This window comes from Barbatula barbatula, assembly GCF_947034865.1.
Source record: "Barbatula barbatula genome assembly, chromosome: 19".
In the NCBI taxonomy this organism is placed as follows: domain Eukaryota; kingdom Metazoa; phylum Chordata; class Actinopteri; order Cypriniformes; family Nemacheilidae; genus Barbatula; species Barbatula barbatula.
In genome coordinates, this window is record NC_136782.1 from 18,333,182 (window position 1) to 18,354,722 (window position 21,541).

At 38.5% G+C, this 21,541-nt stretch overlaps 3 protein-coding genes across 3 annotated transcripts in view; 1 reads left to right on the forward strand and 2 right to left on the reverse strand.

Moving 5' to 3' along the window:
• Window positions 1-53: 53 nt before the first annotated feature.
• Window positions 54-1,855, reverse strand: seraf (Schwann cell-specific EGF-like repeat autocrine factor). Its single transcript, XM_079482117.1, has 5 exons — window positions 1,582-1,855; window positions 1,280-1,375; window positions 1,072-1,176; window positions 722-817; window positions 54-369 (listed from the first exon to the last, which is right to left on the reverse strand). Exons 1-5 carry the CDS (start codon window positions 1,808-1,810, stop codon window positions 257-259), a joined length of 639 nt encoding a protein of 212 aa, XP_079338243.1. The 5' UTR covers window positions 1,811-1,855; the 3' UTR covers window positions 54-256.
• A 2,141-nt stretch (window positions 1,856-3,996) lies between these two features.
• Window positions 3,997-7,777, forward strand: rhbdd1 (rhomboid domain containing 1). The gene is made up of 8 exons (XM_079481453.1): window positions 3,997-4,203; window positions 4,555-4,707; window positions 4,826-5,105; window positions 5,256-5,388; window positions 5,477-5,565; window positions 5,722-5,775; window positions 5,902-6,102; window positions 6,394-7,777. The coding sequence occupies exons 1-8, from the start codon at window positions 4,201-4,203 to the stop codon at window positions 6,480-6,482; spliced, it is 1,002 nt and encodes a 333-aa protein (XP_079337579.1). The 5' UTR covers window positions 3,997-4,200; the 3' UTR covers window positions 6,483-7,777.
• col4a4 (collagen, type IV, alpha 4) overlaps window positions 7,597-21,541 on the reverse strand; it is a 29,425-nt gene continuing 15,480 nt past the window's right edge. The window contains exons 9-48 of the mRNA XM_079481452.1: window positions 20,991-21,026; window positions 20,808-20,870; window positions 20,596-20,631; window positions 20,407-20,448; window positions 20,234-20,314; window positions 19,977-20,021; window positions 19,732-19,794; window positions 19,453-19,497; window positions 19,285-19,338; window positions 19,108-19,168; window positions 18,923-19,027; window positions 18,719-18,814; window positions 18,198-18,260; window positions 17,779-17,868; window positions 17,260-17,420; window positions 17,089-17,161; window positions 16,868-16,974; window positions 16,185-16,368; window positions 16,021-16,089; window positions 15,844-15,951; window positions 15,236-15,454; window positions 14,566-14,727; window positions 14,075-14,242; window positions 13,850-13,993; window positions 13,654-13,761; window positions 13,293-13,474; window positions 13,098-13,161; window positions 12,947-13,021; window positions 12,689-12,796; window positions 12,386-12,493; window positions 12,186-12,257; window positions 11,957-12,085; window positions 11,636-11,743; window positions 11,391-11,546; window positions 11,092-11,199; window positions 10,869-11,009; window positions 10,160-10,276; window positions 9,845-10,033; window positions 9,475-9,758; window positions 7,597-9,397 (exon numbers count right to left, since the gene is read on the reverse strand). Of these exons, the coding sequence (XP_079337578.1) occupies window positions 9,140-9,397; window positions 9,475-9,758; window positions 9,845-10,033; window positions 10,160-10,276; window positions 10,869-11,009; window positions 11,092-11,199; window positions 11,391-11,546; window positions 11,636-11,743; window positions 11,957-12,085; window positions 12,186-12,257; window positions 12,386-12,493; window positions 12,689-12,796; window positions 12,947-13,021; window positions 13,098-13,161; window positions 13,293-13,474; window positions 13,654-13,761; window positions 13,850-13,993; window positions 14,075-14,242; window positions 14,566-14,727; window positions 15,236-15,454; window positions 15,844-15,951; window positions 16,021-16,089; window positions 16,185-16,368; window positions 16,868-16,974; window positions 17,089-17,161; window positions 17,260-17,420; window positions 17,779-17,868; window positions 18,198-18,260; window positions 18,719-18,814; window positions 18,923-19,027; window positions 19,108-19,168; window positions 19,285-19,338; window positions 19,453-19,497; window positions 19,732-19,794; window positions 19,977-20,021; window positions 20,234-20,314; window positions 20,407-20,448; window positions 20,596-20,631; window positions 20,808-20,870; window positions 20,991-21,026 (4,482 nt within the window). The 3' untranslated portion in view covers window positions 7,597-9,139. The remainder of the gene's footprint in view (window positions 9,398-9,474; window positions 9,759-9,844; window positions 10,034-10,159; window positions 10,277-10,868; window positions 11,010-11,091; window positions 11,200-11,390; window positions 11,547-11,635; window positions 11,744-11,956; window positions 12,086-12,185; window positions 12,258-12,385; window positions 12,494-12,688; window positions 12,797-12,946; window positions 13,022-13,097; window positions 13,162-13,292; window positions 13,475-13,653; window positions 13,762-13,849; window positions 13,994-14,074; window positions 14,243-14,565; window positions 14,728-15,235; window positions 15,455-15,843; window positions 15,952-16,020; window positions 16,090-16,184; window positions 16,369-16,867; window positions 16,975-17,088; window positions 17,162-17,259; window positions 17,421-17,778; window positions 17,869-18,197; window positions 18,261-18,718; window positions 18,815-18,922; window positions 19,028-19,107; window positions 19,169-19,284; window positions 19,339-19,452; window positions 19,498-19,731; window positions 19,795-19,976; window positions 20,022-20,233; window positions 20,315-20,406; window positions 20,449-20,595; window positions 20,632-20,807; window positions 20,871-20,990; window positions 21,027-21,541) is intronic.

Genomic DNA, 21,541 nt, shown 5'->3' on the forward strand with positions numbered 1-21,541 from the left:
CCAATTTGAAGACTAATAATATTCATAATAATGAAATAAAACACATCATTTTTAGAACCATTTATTTGTTGATCGATAAAGAAATCAAACGGTTATTCTAAAAACACTACTTAAAATAACGTGAATTCATGTACAATGTTAATGTGGAAAACACATCACACGCTCACATGCTCAATACATTTCAACAAGCAAACGTGTCATTATAGGACCACTTTGAAGAGTCACCAGTGAGGTCAGAGGTCAGACCGTTGTGACATCAAACATGTTTATTCTTCTCCTCACACAGCGGTCCAGAGAACGGAGCTCGACAGCGACAGGTGTCGGGCGACACACACTTCCCCCCATTCTTGCAGGGTCTTTTACACACAGCTGCACACAGAAGCAGACGGTATCATTTGGTTAACAGGCAAACATTTGTTTACAATTAACAGGGTTCAGTTTAGGAAGACCTGTGATCTTCCAAAAATCATTTACCATCATCTAATCATCCACATGTGATTCCAAACATGTATAACTTTCCTTTTTTGAACAATGTTGGTAACCAATTTACACTGGACCCATTGACTTCCTTTGTTTGGACGTAAAATGTGACATTTCTCAAAATCTTCTTTTGTGTTCCACAGAACCTGTATGCATATGCAGGTTTTGAGCAACCAAAAAAAAAATGACAGAATTTTTAAAATATGCCTAGTGTGACCGCTAGGTCAGTAAGAAAACCCACCTGTATGGCAGGCCCCACCAATCCATCCTTCTGGACAGCTGCAGATTCCAGGGGCAACACAGCTGCCTCCGTTCCTGCATCCCTGTGGACAGATCGCTGCAGAAAAACACATTCTCACCACACTGTATATCAACACTGATGTTTGGACATAAACAACGTCATATAAATATGTATAATCTTACACAATCCATAGATGTATCCATTTAATCATAACCAAGCGATTACACGGATGCAAATAACGTTTAAGAGACGGAAAAATATGTCTTAACAATATGTCTAAATTCACTTAATGAAACTCTCAAATACTGTGGTTTTGTAAAATGTTAACAACACTATAAAGACCAACAAACCATCTTGGCATCTGGAGCCGGTCCAACTGGAAGGACAGATACATTTTGCTTCTCCATTCACAGCAGTGCACTCACCACCGTTCCAACATCCACCATCACAAACCACTGTCAAATACAAACACATATAAATGCTGTATTTAACATAAAGTGTGTGGCTGGACCTATTGACTCTCTTCCTGTTCAGCTATAATACAATTATTTCACTTACCTTTATGACAATATAGTCCTCCAAATCCTGAAGGGCATCTGCATTTTCCAGGTCTCAGACACTCTCCACCATTTTTACACTTTGGATGACAGTTTGCTGTATGAAGCAAGTATTTGTCACACAGATTTAGCTTCTAAAACCAGGATTTAGTTGACTCTCGTAAAATATTGTCTCGGTGCTGAATACCATACGTTTTAAACTTACTCTGTTATTGAAAATATATAAAACCAGAAACTACTGAATTATTTCAATATTCTCTCCACACAAAACACACCATGAATAAAATGGATAAGTTACATTACCATATTGGCATGTCTCTCCCTCATATCCTCTCATACAGAAGCAGGTGTTGTTTCGGATACAAATGCCAGCGTGTTTACAAGGTGGTTCGCAGGTTGCTTTGAGGTCAAAGATGAATGGAAGAGCCACCCCACGGGGCCCGTCAGACCCTCCCATACAGATCCCAGTCATACTGACCAGTGCAGCCAGCCAAAGCTGCAGAGATGTACAGCAAAGCACTCCCATTTTCATATCCACACTCTCACAAAGAACCAGACGGACTGAGACAACAGGAGAAAGTGTGTTTGGATAGAATACAGCACTGTGCTCACATACTCCCCTACTGGAGAGACGCAGTGCTGCAAGAGACACATCTGGTAAAATACTAACTGGGGGATAAGTGAGTGTTATGGGGTTCCATTTGTGCCAAAAATGTGTTGAATGCTTTATGCCTTGTTCTATACGTTTGTCTTTCTCTACAGTCATTGCCTACTTGCTCAGGTAAATCAGTATATGTTGATGTGTATGTTGTCTTTTGACGTCGTCTTAATTTGTCACCCTACTCTACTTTTCTCTGTCTTTTTACAGATAAGTTGTGTTTTATGGCATTATTGAAAACATGATTTTGGACATGTTAAATAACAGTCATATGGTTATTTTGTAGCACTTTTGTTAATGTTGTGTAAAGAAATACCTCGTAGAATTTTCACCTCCCAGGGATTGTGAGGAAATGGATTCTACAGATGTCTTGAGGATTTCCCTCCTCCTGAATGCAATTCCAGCTCAATGTTTTCATGCTGCTAATCCATCCTCAACTGTCCACGTTTGTATGTGTGAATGCAATAGCTCATTTTTTCGAGTCTCATTGGCTATTCTGCAGCACGTGTGCAGTAACACAACCTATGTAAATATGTTTTTCCAACATTTCGTAGCCTAAATGTTTCACAAAAGAAACATTGTAACTATATATGCATTAAATTGATGGTTAATTCCTGTTTAATCTGGGCATGACATATCCCAGACTCATAATTGTTTCAAAGTAACATTAAAGTGAAACCAGAGAGCTGCAGTTGTGAGACTTAAATGACATCGACAGATGTGCGGAGTCACTCAGAAGATGTGGGACTGGGGAATTGTAAATGTTCACATAGCCTAAGTTTAGGGGCCAACCATAATGTTACTGTTCTACTTTATTTCAGATGCAGGAATTTATCCGACAGAAAAAAGTACATTTAGGTAATTAACCAAAGAGACATTTAATCCGAGTTAACATTTGATAAAAGTGGTGCGTGTCTCCGTTGTAATTATGTCATCGAAATATGCAAAACTTAATGGAACATACTTCTATTTAAACAAATGTATATAGTTAGCATTTATAAGTATGCGTTCTGTTTTGGGGACATGTTTTAGAACCATTTACTTTAGCATTCCTGTATGCATTGCGACTGCGCCATCTAGTGGAATATTGGGGAAGTCACACCAAAGTAAGTGGATTTAAATCCAAAAAAACGTAGTTAAACCCAAAATTATACATACACCATCAACATTTTTCACATTATTACAGTGTATAAGTTTAGAATATGGTAATAAAATATGACAATAATTCCGAGTCAAACTGTATCAGAACAAATGTATCTTGATGATGTCAGATAACTTTGATAGAAAGGTATTTCAAGGATTTGGTTGAAAATGTGTCATCTGTTCAATTTAAGTACACATTTAGATATTAGAAATTAGCAATTAAAGTCTGAATATTTTGGTCCCAAATGTATATAGTTTATACTATAAAATAGTTTTACTGGTCGTCAACTGTATGAAGTATTTTGGGGTATATTATATCACTTACTTTATAGTACTTTACTTTATTTTTCTATCCTCATTTATATACATGAACTACACTAAAAAGAAAGAAATATAAAGGAAAGTAAAGAAATATTCACAATTATATCCGGTGTAGGAATAATTATTGGTTTGACTGTATATTCGTTATAAAATAAATAACCAAACACTAATCAATCTTTTGATTTTTAGTTGTTCACATATTTTAATGTTTTTGTGGACTTAAAAAGTGCTTCAGAACCTCCCGAAATGAATGGATTTATGAATAATAAGTAAATGAATGAAACAATGCCCAATTTGGACAAATAAACATAATATAATAACAAATAACCCATGTTTTGTAACTAATATAGAACACAAATGTTGTTAAGGAAAAATATATATTTGTTGATATATCATCACCCTAAAAATAAACGTTCAACGTCATCACAAAATGTAACGTAAAAGTGCCATTTCAAGATAAAATGAAACAGAATAAAATAACAACATCATCTAATCATCAATGTCAAGGAAAAATATTTGTGGTGGAATTTAGTGACCCACGAAAAAAGATAAATAGACTGTTTAAAAAGCAACATAAACAAACCTCGTGTCCACGTGACCACGACGTCGGCATTCACTTCCGCGTTTACGCCGTCCCATGATGAAACTGCAAGAAATGAAAGTAAAATGTGACGTGTCTCACTGCTGTTTGTATATAAGAAAGAAGTGTGTGAAGCAGAACAGTTATGTAGTAACATAAGGACTTTAAACTGAAATACGGAGGCCGTTGAAACAACATCAATATCTTTATATACCGTAAAATGGTAAGTGACGAACATTTTCTTTGACGTAAGTTGAGTTAAACTTACAGAGTTAGAATCACATGTCCGTTTGCTTGATAATAATAGATTATGCACACTAGTATATTATCTGTATAATATATGCATTGTTTATGGCTAAAGATCGCGATATGTTATTATGCATAGCGTATTGCTCAATAAAGTTTTTCTTTATAGCCATGAAAATTCATTACTGACTTTTATTGTTATTAAGGGTACAGTACCCTCAACTGTAATTAATAATACTGCTCGAGCCATGTTCCGACATGTCATTTTTAATGTCAATATCTCACATTTGTATATGTGTTAGTCTGATACAAGCCTGTTGTGTTTCAGATGCGCTCCAGACAGAGGGGATCTAATCTCGGCCTGCTCTTGCTGGCCGCACAGGTTTTCCAGCTGGGTTTAGACAACATCCCACCTGTTACTCTGGCAACACTGGGACTCAATGTTTATTTATTCCTGTTTCCATTCAAACCCTTGTTACGGGTACATACTACAATACCAACACCATCAGCAAAAATACAGAGGACATATGGTTTAAAAACCCTCTATTACCACAGATGCAGATGACGATACACATTTCTTTGTTTCTGTATTTTTGCAGACATGTTTGAGTGTTCGTGAGGCATACTGGTACGGAGACTGGTATCGTTTGCTCCTATCTCCGTTTCACCATGTCGATGACATGCACCTGTACTTCAACATGGCCTCCCTTCTTTGGAAAGGCATCAAGCTGGAGAGGAAACTGGGAGGGCCTTGGTTCGCATACCTGCTGTCTGTCTTCTCTGTGCTCACCGGATTGGTCTACCTGCTCTTGGAGGTCGGACTGACGCACGTGACGGAAGATTCCTCGTACAGTTTGCAGTGTGCGGTGGGGTTCTCTGGTGAGCGGTAGTGTAGAACCGAACAAGGATTCTTTGAATTGTTATGATGTAGTGCGCATTGATTCAATTCGTTTTTCATCAAATGCAACCAGATGGTCTATCCAATGCGTAATGATGAGTCGCTAAAATAAACGTGATGATTTATTTCAGGTGTTCTGTTTGGGCTGAAGGTGGTGAATAATCATTATCATCCGGGTAGCACCACTTACATTATGGGTGTGCCGGTTTCCAGTCACTACGCCTGCTGGGTGGAGTTGATCCTCATCCATATCATGAACCCAGGGTAGGCATGACACTTTTATTCACGGCACGAAGTTAAAACACTCATACACAGCACAGTATTCTTTTAATACACATTTTTGTTTTTAAAGCACCTCATTTGTTGGACACCTTGCTGGCATTCTGGTTGGACTGCTCTATGCAAAAGGACCTCTGAGAAGCCTCATGAAAACATGTGCAGGTATGTGTGACCCTGTTGTTTTGTTAACATGCATATATATATATATATATATATATATATATATATATATATATATATATATATACTGTAAGAACACAATGTACTGTAGTAGTAAATGCTTCTAGCTACATGACCAGATGTTTCCTGACGTTTTAGGTTTTGTGACAGTGAATGGCAATTTCGGAAGGCAGCGGATATACAATTCATCAGGTAAACACTCACAGATCTCACAGATCTTTCAATCGTCACTATTTCTCTATTTAAAATGATCAATAAGCTTCCATCCCCTCTGACTTTAGATTGAACATTTAAGGATTATCACATCTATGTCCGCAGGATACAGTGGTTATGGGACACAATATCCTCCAAACTCTTACTATGGTCAGCAATCATTTAATCCCAGGCACAATAACGCCCCATACAGGGACACATACAACACACACATGCCCTCTGCACCTCCCCAGCACACATATACAGCTGGTCTGTCAGATGAGGAACAGTATGAGGCAGCTGTCAGGGCCAGTCTGAACGACAGAGGTAAGTCTTTCGCTGTTATGAAGGCCAGAAAACTAAATCTGAATAAAAGAGATATGTGTATAGATTTGCATGCTCCGTGACTTTTGGAAAAAGTTTGTCAGTGAGAGGGATTAAATTTGTGTCCCAGAACAACCACCACATCATTTGAATAGTTTTCCGTTGTATATGTGATGTTGCTGCCCCCCACTAACCACTTGGCAACTTGACAAGCTGTTCCCACCTGTATTGCTGGCTGTGATAATTGATGTTTCCAGCGGTTACAACACGCTGTTTGGTATTTGTGCTTTACAGGGGGATCTATGCCAACAAGATCACATGGCCACTCTGACCCAATCGCTGAAGAGGTCCGATGGCGTCGACTTCAGAGATTTAACAGATAAGCACCTGCTAGATAACACGGGACACAAATTTAGCAATTACTGCTAGATGGTTTACAGTAAAGAATGTTCAACCAATGCAAAAATAAGATGATGTGATTCTTACTGTTGGTAAAAGCGGCCTTATGAAGTCACCGGTGAATTTGCATTGGTACATATTCTTAACGTGTGGTGAGTCAGCGAAGGGTTGTGACTGAATTATAGGACTTCTGTTTGTACACAGTGTCTTTCTGGTAATAAATACTGGTCTTAATGATGGATGATAGTGATTAGAGATGCATGATTTTATAAGTGCCTTTTCCATGCAGTATATATTAAATGTGTATTTAATCTGCAAACATGTTTTACCAGTTATTTAAATTTTGTGAAAATGTTACTGCTATTGTGTCACCAAAGGCACTTGCAATGTTTAAAAAACTTTTAAAACAATTTCTCAAGACAGTATATTTTTGTAAACAAACAGTAAAACATTTTCATGTTCTTGTCGAATGATTTTGCATCGGTTCCAAGTTTCTAGGTTTTGATGACACTTTACAATAATGTTGTTTGTTAACATTGGTAAATGCATTAGCTAACATGAATTAAATATGAGCATTATAATTTTTATATTAGTTAATGCCAATACAACTGTTCATGTTAGTTCTCAGTGCAATAACTAATGTTATAAGATACAAAAATACATTTTTACACGATACATTTAAAAAAATATATTAGTAAATGCGATCATGAAATAAGATGAATGAATGTTGCAGTATTATTGTGTTCCTTGTTAGTTCATGTTAGATAATGCTTTAACGAATGTTTACAAATATAACCTTATTCTGTAAAGTGTTACTGTGTTTTACATCACAGCTGTTCTCATCATAGCCATATTGTGTAAACCTGTACTGATCTGATTTGTATGTCTCATAACAAATAATACGATATTCATTTTTACCATGTTACCTGTTTTTGTAGCAATGCAAAAACATATGTTGACATAGTCAACATATTTTGTAAGTTGCTTTATGAAAATTCTGTTAAACTATAGAATAATGTATAATATAAGATTTATGTGAACCCCATGCAGATCATTTCACATATCCTTATGTTATTGAAAATGATTAGAAAAAAGCACTACTTTTATTAGACATTTAATATACAGTGAAAATGAAACCTTACAATTCAGTTGTAAAAATCAGACATATCTATATCTCCCGTTATAACCAATAGCATCGTTCAAATTTGTATTCAATCCCTAGATGTAACGGTACAGTACTTCACATGTGTCCCAATATTAAAATCAGACCCAAAACGATAATCTTTCATTTGCTGTTAAATTTGTTTCTCCTCCAAAAATAACACCACAATAATCTCTAGCTAAATAAATACTCTTAACATTTAGTAAAAATATAAAGCAAAGCCGTTTTTAACAGTGCAATCATATTTACATACAAAAACATGCCATGCTTAAAGCAAGAACTGCTATAAGACTTAGGCCTCCATGTTCATGGACAGTGGAATACTGAGGGTGTTAGTTTAGTTTTAATGGCTTGAGTTAGTTCTTCAAACAAACAAACAAAAAGTAAAACAAAGCAGGGAAGATTGTCCAGTGTTCAATACCAATGACAGTGAAATTCAATAGTAATGATCATTTCACGAAGAATTTTTTTTTTGCCTACATTAAACAAAACTTCCACAAAGATGCAAAAACCAATACACCAATTGCATTCACAACCTTATCCCTCCACTAAAAAAATCTTTGCTACCACAGTAAGAAGATTCAGTTCCTTTGACATCAAATACCTGAGACGAGGGTAAGTATGTTTGTTGGTTTTAGCCCATCTGGCCTGATGCTAGCAATTGCAGGTACTACTTTACACTAAGGTCACTTAATCATGAAGTTGTGAGGGACTACCACAACATTTTAAAATAAATGGAAGTGAATAGAAATAAGGTAGTGAGAGAGGTTAACATTTTACAGTGATCTTTAGACAAACATTTCGCAGTCATTGCTTGATTTTCATCCAATGAAAACCAACTAGCACTTGCAAAGGTGCATTCATACAGTATGGACTGCGATATAAATTGCATAGATATTCAGTGTATAGAGATGCATTGATACTACATTTATTCAACGATACGATTATTCAGAGTGATGACTGGCGATGCTGAATCTGAAGATTGAATTAATATTTCTTAACTTTTAATAATAAATAAAATGACTCTTATTGAACATCAAATTGTTGATGTTTTCAAACATGTTCTACCTACATACTACAGCGTACAAATTCATAAAATTTTCCTCTCCTCTTTTGATTGATCATCGGGTGTTTTTAAACTATCGGCTGATAGTGTTTTTATCGACTGATACGGATTATTGGCCGATATATCGGTGCATCTCGAGTATACATAGATGTCTACTTAGCAGCGGTTTCTATAAGCCGTTATGCACAAATCGTCTGCCATATTGGGGTTGTTCAACAACAATGGAAACAATTGGAAACAAAGGTGTACCAGGTAAAGATTTTACGTTTGACTGTGCAGCAACATATTCAGGAAACATATAAAGTTCACAGCCTGCAGTTCATTATTTAAGGTCACAAACTAGGTCAGATTTCGATCACTTGACCTCCTGATGTGCTTTCTCAGGGCCATTGATCATTTATCTGTAGTGGGCATCACACCCTCAAGCATACGCTGCATTGGCTGACGCTATTACGTTGTTCCGCTTCATTGTGCAGAACAGTACCGCGATGGGGAGGGTTGAAATGCCCATTGTCCACTTTAGTCAGCCAAAAACTGTAACTTGAGGAGAAATAATGGCACGTTCCGTGTGCACCTTGACACTCCACGAATGGCTGACTGCGAAAGTCCTGCAAACAGCTTCCTGTTGATGTCAGAGACTGCCCGCCTCCCTCGTCCCCTGATCCTGTATGCTGGAACACAGAGATGATGTCATGCCATGTGATCTAATTACATTTTATTTATTTGTTTATTTATGTATCCTCCTTACCATGATAAATGAATATCCCGTCCAGAGATTTCTCCATTTGGGTGGACATTGTGGTGCAGACATGTCTTGACTGTGTATTGCAACGGTTGGTGATGAAGCTTCACACACCACACATCTGCTGATATGTGGCCGTATGTCCAGCCCCTCCAGAGGCTGTGTGGGACTGAAGGCCGTTGTGGACAGCCAGAAGGATTTGTCGTTCCGACTTGCATATCCACACGTTTCCTTATTACAACAGGAGAACGGCATTGTGCTGAACATACGCACACATGAACCCGCCTGGCCTGAGGAACACAAACAAAGTATTTGTGTAAGCTTATGTACGTGTACTTAGTATTGTTTTTCTATGGTGTGTGCGTACACCTCGTACCCAGGTCTTGTGTGTGCGCCCTCTCTTGACCCTCCAGGTATAGCAGGCTGTATCCCTCCCACAACTGAGTCAGGCCAAACGGACAAGCAGGGGCGATTTCAGACTGGCTGTGCATCACCAAAAGGAACCCAGAGGTTATTTTCTTTTCTGGTCCAGGAAGACCCGGCTCACCTGTGGGTCCTTGGGGTCCTGGAGTAGAAGATATCGGACATACATATAGTTCAATTAAAGGGTCGATACCCATAAAGCCAAATGTTATTAACTGAATGTTTATTATTTGAATGTAATTAAATCAAATCAAGTCTTTATAAACACCCTCAGAGCCTAGTGGTCCTCTTAGGCCAGGATCTCCGGGGGATCCAGGTGCTCCATCTAATCCTGGTAACCCATGTGGTCCACGGTCTCCACTAGCCCCAATGGCACCCTTTTTACCTTTAGAAAGAAGAGGCTCAAATCAGACTGTGTTAATTCAACATACCAGTTTGTTTTGAGTTTTAAGGCAAAACTTTTAAAATTTCATTTAGTTTTCAGTAGAATCTTCGGCTTTTAAAATAAATATTTGATTTGTTATTATGATTTTATTGTGTTATATTCTGTTAGTTAGCTGTATTTTTTCTTAGTTAGTTATCCTTACTTACCAATCAAACTGCAGTTTTGGGTTGTTTTGATGTTACTTGACATACTTGACAATGTACAACAATTGTTAACTCAATTTATCCGCTTTTGCAAATTAACTCTTCGTTGCACACAGTCTTAAAGGCAAAATAATAATGTGATAATCAACCTAATCAATCTAAACTCTCCCTCCTCTCTCTCTCTCTCTCTCTCTCTCTCTCTCTCTCTCTCTCCCTCTCTCCCTCTCTCCCTCTCTCCCTCTCTCTCTCTCTCTCTCTCTCTCTCTCTCTCTCTCTCTCTCTCTCTCTCTCTCTCTCTCTCTCTCTCTCCTCTCTCTCTCTCTCTCTCTCTCTCTCTCTCTCTCTCTCTCTCTCTCTCTCTCTCAGTGTGCACATGTGATGGGATTTACCTTTCGGGCCAGCTGTGCCACTTGGTCCAGGCACACCCTGAATACCATCCGGGCCACGAAGTCCACGAGGACCAGCAGGTCCCTTTGGAACAGCACATGGTTGTTCAAGAGGTTTTACAGTCCCAGGGTCTCCTTTCTGACCTACAAATGTACAGCGAGAGAGAGACTTGTTTTTTTAAGATGGAGAAAAATTGTCAAATGAATGATTGAGGCTCCAACTGACCTGGATCTCCCCTGTCTCCCTTTACACCACAAACTCCTGGCGGACCACAATTACCCTTAGGGCCGGGGGGTCCAGAAAGGCCCATAAGTCCACACTGTCCTCTTTCACCTGTTTGACAATTGTGGATTTTTAGACTGCTGGTAGAAGCTAGAATTCCTCAGAGATGTGGCCAAAAAGCAATTTTTCACATTTATGGCCATGTATTATCAAAATAAATTGCATAGTAGAATGACGCATAAAACAGAAAGGATTACTTATAGTATTTTTTACATTACATTTCATTCATATTACTCTTTCACCTTTTGGACCTTCTAAGCCCGGACATCCTGGGGGACCATCAAGTCCTTGGCATCCTTTTTCACCTTTATCGCCAGTTAACCCAGGGGCACCTGGGTCACCGAAATCCCCCCGAACTGGGAACACACTGCCTGGCTCTCCCATATCTCCCATTGGCCCTGGAATTGCAAACGCGTAACGCGTAACGCGTAACACAATTATATTTCTTTATTATGTACTACAAATTTATCTCCAGATGTACACGTACCTGGTGGTCCATCTGGTCCACAGTACCCCGGCTCTCCACTTTCTCCAGGTAAAGGACTTTTACAGTCATCACCAGGAGGACCTGGAGGGCCCCTTAAACCAGACTCTCCTGCAGAGAGAGAATGGATGATTTAGTTCAATATTTAGACTGCTGGTAGAGGCTGAAGTTACTCAAAAAGCCATTTTCCCCCTTTTTTGTAAGTGGACATGTATTCTGAAGAATTTGCTAGCAAAATTAAATTGTATATATTTAATTTTCGAAATATGAAATTGACATATGGTACATCACATAAGGGATGGAAATTCTACATGCTAGACGTACCTTGAACCCCATGTGGTCCTCTAGGACCCCGGACACCTGCTTGTGATGTTCCTTGCAACCCTTGATCTCCTTGAATACCCTTATCTCCTGGCAGCCCTGGAGGTCCTTCACCGCCCTTCAAACTCAATCCTAAATGAGAAGAAACGAGAGAGAAATGCAGAAACAATACAGAGATATACAGAAACTCCATCTGTAATGCAAATTTATTTGGCTGATATATCTGACTCACCTCGTGACCCCACTGCACCTTTGACCCCCTTCAGACCATTTAGCCCATGGAGCCCTGGTGGACCTGGGGGTCCTGTAAGTGAACACCCAACGTTTATTAATAAACAACAGATCAAATTCATTTAAATAAAAAATATAATTGTTCTATTTTTAAATTTGAGATGGAAACAGTTTGACTGTGAATTGTTTCCGTATTTAGACCTCTGGGGCCAGGGTTTCCTATGTTTCCGTTAGGTCCTTGTGCACCAGGTGGTCCCGGAAGGCCTTCTGCACCATGCCTGCCACATGGACCTGGGGGTCCAACCACACCTGAAATAAGTGGTACAATGTTTGGTTACCATTGTTCTGCAAAGTATCTTTTGTGTTCGGCAGAAGAAAGAAATTCATAAAGGTTTGGAATGACATGAGGGTGAATTATTGATGAAATCATTTTTGGGTGAACTATCCCTTTAGCAGTGTTAGTGTACGCACAGCATATTGTTATTTTTGTAGTGGATATTTCACCTTGGCATCCAGACAGGCCTAAACATCCAGGTTGTCCGTGTGGACCACAGATTCCATATGGCCCCGGAGGTCCAGGGTCACCATGGTCTCCCTTGTCACCAGGTGGTGCTAAAGAGAGAAGAGTGTTTTTGAATGCATATCTCTTTACTCTTCACAGAAATGCAAAATAATAATGACCAAAATTTGTATTAAATGAACAAAAAAGGTGAGGCTTAAATCCAAGATGGTATTGGACAAATATTGCTGACGGCTTCACACCTGGTAAGCCATTTTCTCCAGAAGGGCCTCTTGCACCTGTCCATCCTGGTTCACCAACTGATTCTCCTATATCACCTGCTCAAAACAAGAAAGATTTAACACATGCATTTTTGTTTATAAAAATATATTTTTATATTAAACTATACAGAACCTTTAGGTCCATCATATCCAGAAAAACCAGGAGTCCCAGCCATACCAGTCAATCCAGGGTCACCCTGCAATAAAATTATTCATGTACAGTATCTATTTTTAAATCCTCTAAAGAACAAACTCAGACAACCAACTTTAAAGAGTGAATTATGATAAGAATGAAAACTCTTATGCTCTTAAAAATGTATGCTCTTACTGGTTCACCATTCTGCCCAGGATATCCCACAATGCCTACTGGCCCAGGCCTCCCGCGTCTTCCAGGCTCACCTGGCTGTCCGGGGACACCCGGTGGTCCACGACTTACACTTTCAAACCCAGGTGGTCCGTTAAATCCTGGAAGCCCTGGTTGTCCGGGAGGACCTGGTACACCCTTGTCACCTTAGAAATAAGAAAAAAGGACTTAAAGCTCATATAGTCTGGCATTTGAAAAAAGAAACTAGCTTGAACCAGAAATGAAATGCTGTGTGCATTTAAAAACTGCTTTAATCGTGGATAAATCTAAATCTGACCAAATGAGACATTTTAATATCCAAGTATGACAGATTTAATTATTTCACCTCTTTGTCCAGGGAAACCAATCACTCCATGTTGTCCAGGTGGGCCGACCTGTCCTTTCACTGGAATAGAGATGCTTTCTCCCGGAGATCCCTGTGGTCCTGCATTTCCTGCGTTACACAGATTCCAGATCATGTTCATTTGGTCCCTTTAACTCCCATCCTGGCACAGGAACAGTATACAGTAATAGCAAAATACCTTTCTGGCCCCTGGATCCATTTTCCCCTGGAAAACCTGGACATCCGTCAAGCCCTCCTATGCCTTTCGGTCCAGGGGGACCTGGAGGACCAGTCTGCCCTGGATTGCCAACACAGCCATTTTGTCCAGGATGTCCAGGTAAACCTTACATGGCAACACATCTGTTTATAGACCTGAAACACAAGACCCTGTGACATCTTTGTTTTGTAATTCTAAATTCTTTACCTTTTATTCCATCGTTTCCACAAATTCCATTGTCTCCTCTGAGTCCTGGAGGACCCTGAAGTCCAGGGAGTCCTGGATGGCCTTGGATACCGGGGTTACCAGGGCGGCCCTTGGCTCCAAAATCAGCAAATCCTAATTCACCAGGTGACCCCTTCTCTCCAGGTGAACCTAACACACATGAGGACACTTATTTATCCATCTTAACTAAACTCCACCTTTAGGTTTTATAGATTTGAAACATGAAACTCGGAAAACAGTTTCTTTATATTTTCATATTGTCATATACAAATGGTTTTAAAGTGTGGTGTCACTTCACTAAATTGTTTCCAATAATCTTAAAAATATTTAAATATGGAAATGCATGCTTAAATATTGATTAAGTACATCATTTGTGCCAACATTCAGTTTTTTAACTAAAAGAAAAACAACAAACTTTATTGAATATAATTTTTTGAAATGATGACTTAAGACATTAAGAATAAATAAATTACCCTGCCTGCCAGGGTACCCAGGTGCTCCACACCGGCCAGGTAGACCAGGGTCTCCTTTATCGCACCGAACTGGTCTGCTGCCTGTCTGACCAGGTGGTCCTCTTATACCAGCTACTCCCCTAGTCCCTTTTTTACCAGGAAGCCCAGGAATACCAGAAAAACCTATTGAAAAACCAAAATCTGAAACTCAATGTCAAAGTATCAAAACCATCATAAAAAATGAAAGGTCCAGTGCATGAGTTTTAGTAGCATCTGGTGGCGAGGTTGTGAATTGCAACCAACGGTTCACCCCACCCTCTCTTTTCGAAGCACTACGGTGGCTGACACAGGACTAAGATGTTGTCCGTTTAGGGCTACTGTAGAAACAACTTGCAGATTCTATGTAAGGAGACCCGCAGTCTATGTAGACAGAAATAACTAATTCATTCTAAGGTAATAAAAACATTATGTTTCATTATGTAAAGTCTTAATACACCTCTGAAAACACAGTTATGTATATTATATATTGCATTTCTGTCAATAGACCCTCCAAGAAATTACACACTGGACCTTTACGTTCCTCTTCAATACTATTAGCTCAATGTATTGTCTGTTTCGTCTAAAACTATATCTTAAGACTGACTACTAACTACTGTCATCTCTATTCAAAGTATTATCCAAATGTGGATACCCTGTATTCCAGGTGGTCCAGGAGGTCCAGGAACACCTTTAGGACCCTGTCTTCCCTGAAGCCCACAGGGCCCAGCTGGTCCAAAAGCCCCAGCTACCGACTCTCCACAAGACCCTTTCAGACCCTCAGGTCCCCGGATACCCGGTGTACCAGGTGAGCCGTCAATACTTTTACCATCAGAGCCGGTGTCACCTGGATCTCCACAAAGTCCTTGAAAACCTATAGAAGATAAGTTAGGAATATATAAGTAAAGCTGCAACATGTAACGTCCGTCTACAAATGTATCGCCATCTCTGTCTGAAACATAAAACCTCATGTTATTTTACATACTTATCTTTACATGAGTTGAGTTAAACAATCTATTTAAAAAATCTGGATTATAAACTGGATTACGGTACGTTGGGAATCGAATGCTTGCACTAATTTTATGACTGACTATAATATATTCTTGTTTGTTTTTAACTCCAAAATAACAATATTCTATATGTTCTCGTGCACTTTTACATACAAATACTAATATTGATAGACTCAATTACATTCATATATTCATTAAAAATAAAGTTTTCCTAAACATTTCTGTTTATTGTTTACATTAGTACAATATTTACCTTTGATACCGATTGGTCCACAATCTCCCAAGTCACCTCTATCGCCCCTGGGACCATTTGGTCCAATATTTCCTCTACATCCTAGATCGCCGGACCGTCCTTTATCACCTAAAAAAAACATAAATATTTGGGCCATAATGGTTGCTTATGATTTCTGTGACATTTTAAATATTGTACCTTGGAAACCAGGCAGCCCTTTGCAACCAGGAGCTCCAGGTATACCAGGACCATGAGCTGGTGTATCACCTATTGAAAGAATGAATCCATAACATGTCTTTGTTACATAAAGGAGATGTTTTCCAGTTGTATAAGGGTGTGATAGTGTGACATTTTTCATTAACCTCGGGTTCCTTTAAGACCAGGGGGTCCTGTTTGGCCATAGGGTCCTGGGTCTCCTTGTTGGCCCCGTTGCCCCACCGACCCCATAATACATATACCAGCAGGACCAGTTGGACCTCTGCGGCCTTTTGCACCAGTTAAACCTGGACATCCTCTTTCACCTGGCAAACCAAGAACATGATCTCCCTGGAAAAAATAATAAGACAGCTATTAATAATGTTACAATTTTATTTCTACAACAGTACACAAAACCTAACAATAAAACCAGTTTGTCCACAAAAATTAAAATACTTTGGTAGCCACTAGATGTTTTTCTTTTTTGACAAAAAAAAGAAATTATTTTATTTTAATAAATATTTAGCAATTTACATTACCCATTACCCAAAGTCTAAATAATATTTATAACTATGCACACTTTGGGGAGCACCTCAAATAAACACAAAGGATTCAATAGCGCTATTTAGTGGCTAACAAACTAAACAGCTCTTAACCTAGACATACTGCTCAGATGAATGTGCTTTTAACATTGTCTAATAAAAACACAATAAACTTCAGTTATGATGAGTAAATAAATGATTATAAATAAACTTTATTTCACCTAACAGTTCAAACACTTCATGTGTTATCTGTAGCATTTTCATATTTTTAGCGTCACTGAATAAAAAAGTAACATGATGTGACTGACCGAAGGTCCAGGATCTCCAAGAGAACCCGTTTCCCCATCATCCCCTTTCCTCCCATGATATCCCGGCACCCCAAATGATCCAGAGAATCCTGTTTCACCTTTATCTCCTTAAAACAATAAGCAGACAGAAATCCAAAATAGTTAGAACTAAGGAGTGAATCAACCAATACATTCAATATTTTATATAGTATAAATTGTATAAAATCACAAACATATCTGACCTTTTCTACTTTCTACAACCACATCGCCTTTCTCTCCTTTCAATCCCCTGACACCTCTGATGCCCCTGGGACCCTGTCAAACAGAATATTACGCAAAGTACATTGTGAACCCACATACATGCATGTTCATTGCATGTGTTTGTTTTTAAAGATATCTAGCGGTTTACATACTCTTATACCGTCTTCACCCTTCACCCCAAGGGGCCCAACATCACCGAAAGGTCCCCGGAGCCCTGTCCTCCCAGGATCACCAGGGTCACCAGGAAGACCTGGAGGGCCAGGCGTACCATGTAGATCACCAAGGGGTTTACAACCACAAACCCCATCAGGACCTGAAAGAAACACACAGGAGAAAATAAGCACATGTCCCCCTACTTGGAGAAGACGTTTTGCTGCCACCTAAGGGACATCCATACACACTACATCCTTTAAAAATAATCCAAAATAATCAGCACCGCGGACAGCACCAACCAAGACGCTGCATCGATTACAAGCATTTTTAGAATAAAACACTAATATTTTTATAAAAACAATAAAACAATATAAATCTCAAATTATCCCGTGGGACTTGCACTAGAAGTTATAAGCTTTGATTTTAAACCTATTTTAAATCAACTAAACTGACCAATCAGCCTAATATAGAATACTGCATATGAATATTAAATGATATGTTCATGTGTCAAAACTCACCTTTTCTCCCTGTGACACCTGGTAATCCACATGGCCCTCTCTCTCCAGGCTCTCCATGTTCTCCTCCTTTCCCAGGAATGCAGTAGTATCCTGTAACACAGACATACAGTACATATATACAAATTTCTTTCACATGCTGACACATTAATGTGACATTCACATCATGTCATCTATTTCAATTCTATCAACAAAATGAAGTGAATGTTTTACTTACACTTAAAATTATTTACAAACCAACATGCAGGCAATTGTTTAAATGTTATAAAAGACATTATAAAGGTTAACTGTTGACATTTAGCAGCATCTAGCGGTGAAGTTGCTAATTCCAACCAACGGTTCACACTTTATAGCTGCTATGGGTTAGGACACAGTCCAAAATAAAGACAATAAAATGTCAAAGAAATTCTGTAACTTCTCACCAGGTGGGCCAGGATTTCCTTGAACTCCTTTAGTCCCTGGAAGGCCCCGTTTCCCGGGTTCCCCTGGTAGAAAGGTTGCAAAACACATTGTTTTCTTTATAAACAATATTTCACACATTCATTCTGCCATAAATACGCCTTTTTTACTTTTGTAAATTGAAAAAGAGAAAGCACTATTATCTTCTGTATGTATAAAGTTTTTTAGACTAGACTGGTTGTATTTAAAGGGATAGTTCACACAGAAATGAAATGTCTGTCATCATTTACTCACCCCCATGTAATTTTAAAGCTGTGTGACTTTCTTCCGCCGAACACAAAAGAAGATATTTTGAAGATTGTCCGTAGCCAAACAATGGCAGTACCCATTTACATCTATTGTATGGGCACAAAACCATTGCAACTCGATGGGTACCACCATTGTTTGTTTACCAACATTCTTTCAAATATATTAATTTGTGTTCTGCAGAAGAAAGCAAGCCACTATCCCTTTAAGACTGACAACAAATGTACTATCCACTCACCCACAGTGTCACCTGGAGTGACAAAGAATCTTCCCTTTTCTCCTTTTTCTCCTGTAAGCCCTGCAAGACCCTGAAGACCCAACTCACCCATTGCCCCTAACAGCAAAATAATCATTGCATTGATATTTCAAACATATGTATATTATTGCAATGAGGACATGACATCGTTTACAGTTTATGTTTGACACATGTACAGATGCACACCTCTAATAGTTGGTCCGTGTTCACCAAGGAAGCCGGGTATACCCATCAGTCCCCTGTCACCAGGTTGCCCGGGTTCACCAGGAGAGCCTGGATCTCCAAACGGTCCTAGAACATCCACACATATTTCAGATGACAATAAGGAACTGTAAACATTTTGTTGCACTGTTCTTATATAAAAACTTTACCTGCTTTATCGTTGATAAAGTTTCTCTGACTTCCTTTAGGTCCAGGATCACCTGGGTCTCCCTGTAACACATTAAAGCTGTGTCAGTGACTAAATTACAAAACAATGCAGTTCATAAATGAATCACTTTTTAATTTGTGCAATGCAACTGAAAACGATTCACAAAAATGTGTGTGACCTTTTCTCCTTTGTTGCCATAAAGACCAGGAAGACCGTTTTCTCCACGCTGCCCCTGTTTAAACAAATAAACATTTCAATATATTATACGAAAGCATATCATATAAATAACGTAAACGTTTTCAAGATTTGAATCCCCCAAAATGTCCATGATAATTGTGAAGTTTACCTTGGGTCCTGGAACGCCTGTTCTACCAGGATAACCATCAGGACCCTAAAATAATTTTACAATAAATACAAGATGCATTTGATACTGAAGACTTGTAATCATCAACTACTTACTACTGGTTTAAATATAAATATTTTATGTTGAGATGGTTTGTAAATGTTGGTTGGTTTGTTGGGGTGTTATGATATGTTTACATTCTACAGTGATCAGTTACATTGGATTGTTATAGTGTTTGGTTTGGAGTGATCTGTTGATTTAAAAAATGATAAATATTCTTACTGGGGGTCCAGAGAAACCAATCCCGCCTTTCTCTCCTTTCTCTGCCGAAGGCCCAACAGGACCCTCAAATACGAAGAAAAAAATGAATACAAAGCATTTTATATGATAGTAAATGACATAAGATATTACATTTAGTACAATATCAATGAGCTTTTAATAATTCAACTCACAGCAGAACCTGCAGGCCAAATTTAGCTTTAAAAGCTCTAAAACACACAACCATGCACGCACACGCTAATACTCACATCTGTTCCACGTTTTCCACAAAGTCCTTTCTCCCCTTTACCCCCCTATACAAAAATCAAAAACAATAAGGATGGTAACTTTCTTTGCTCTTTCTGACATCCTTACAAATAATTATCATAAATGATGACTAAAAAAAGAAAAAAGAAAGTCATACAGGTTTGAAATGGCATGAGGATGAGTAAATAATAACAGATGATTTTTTGGGACAATATAACTTCACAGCATCATCACCTGGAAATGGGTTGAGTTACTTTACCTTATCTCCTTTAATGCAGTCTTCTGGGTTTGGCTCCACAAACTCAAAGGGACCAGGATCACCCTTTGGACCCTCATCCCCCTGTACGAGACAACGAACCAAGCACCATGTCAAACATTCAGTGTAAGATTATTAATACTGTATATTATCCCACAGTACCATGTGTTATTTACCTCTACTCCTTTAGGTCCAGGGAGTGATCTTCCTGGCTCTCCCTAAAGCAAAATAAATCATGGTTTACAAATAAAGATGACAGACGTATAAAAGTAGAAATGCTGAATGCATTTTGGACAGAAATTAATCATGTCATAGGGACAAAAATGACATATTTGAATGAGGAGGTGTGAGGTCGCAGAACTCACTGATGGACCTCTTTGACCAGGTGGACCATGTGGACCCTAAAAGAGAGAGAGAGAGAAAGAGATTTCCCTCGTGGTATAGACTTTGGTATGCAAAATCACAAAGGCCGCCAAGTGAAAAGAAATGGTATGCCAAAATAAAAGTGTACAAACTGATCTGATCAACATCAGCAGCTTCACATATGAACATGAGGAGGAGAACATGCTGTGCTCACCCTGAGGCCTTTAGGTCCCACTGGTCCTGGAAAACCTTGTGGACCGACAATTCCATCAAAACCCTTTGATCCACATGAGAACACAAAGAAAACAAACCTAACTAATAAATACAACTGCATAAAGTTTATACCAAGCAATGAATTAAATCTCATAGGGGCTTATGTTTTGTACTTAGTACATACTCGTGGTCCAGGGACTCCTGGTCGTCCATCCGGACCCTGAGAATCAAGATAACGTGCATATTTATGAGACATGAATATTTATATATAAAATGTAATATAACAGTTACACTTTACAATAAGGTGCTGTTAACAATAAGTAAATGCATAAGCTAAAATGAACTGACAATGAACAAGACTGATACAGCATTTATTAATGTTAGTTCATGTTAATTTCAGCATTTACCATTATAATATTATAATCAAATGTTAACAGTTAATGCACCATGAATTTATATGAATAACTACTGACATGAACTAACATTAACTAGGATTAATACTGAAAAACTAAATTGTTCATTGTTAGCTAATGCTAGCTAATGCATTTACTAAGGGTAACAGATAGATAGATAGATAGATAGATAGACAGACAGACAGACAGACAGACAGACAGACAGACAGACAGACAGACAGACAGACAGATTCTATCTGCACTGAAAGTTCATTATGCACTGTTAAAAATAGACAATTAAATTAGTAAACAATACAAAAAATAAACAAGACCTATGCTATAT

Bases quoted from the DNA above. Each gene is read 5' to 3' on its own strand.
- seraf (XM_079482117.1), bottom strand. From the start codon at position 1,810: ATGAAAATGGGAGTGCTTTGCTGTACATCTCTGCAGCTTTGGCTGGCT. The intron at 1,376-1,581 runs GTAATGTAACTT...TGCTTCATACAG, and splicing joins GGGAGAGACATGCCAATATG to CAAACTGTCATCCAAAGTGT. The intron at 370-721 runs GTGGGTTTTCTT...TTCTGTGTGCAG, and splicing joins TGGTGGGGCCTGCCATACAG to CTGTGTGTAAAAGACCCTGC.
- rhbdd1 (XM_079481453.1), top strand. The intron at 4,708-4,825 runs GTACATACTACA...GTATTTTTGCAG, and splicing joins CATTCAAACCCTTGTTACGG to ACATGTTTGAGTGTTCGTGA. The intron at 5,566-5,721 runs GTATGTGTGACC...CTGACGTTTTAG, and splicing joins CCTCATGAAAACATGTGCAG to GTTTTGTGACAGTGAATGGC.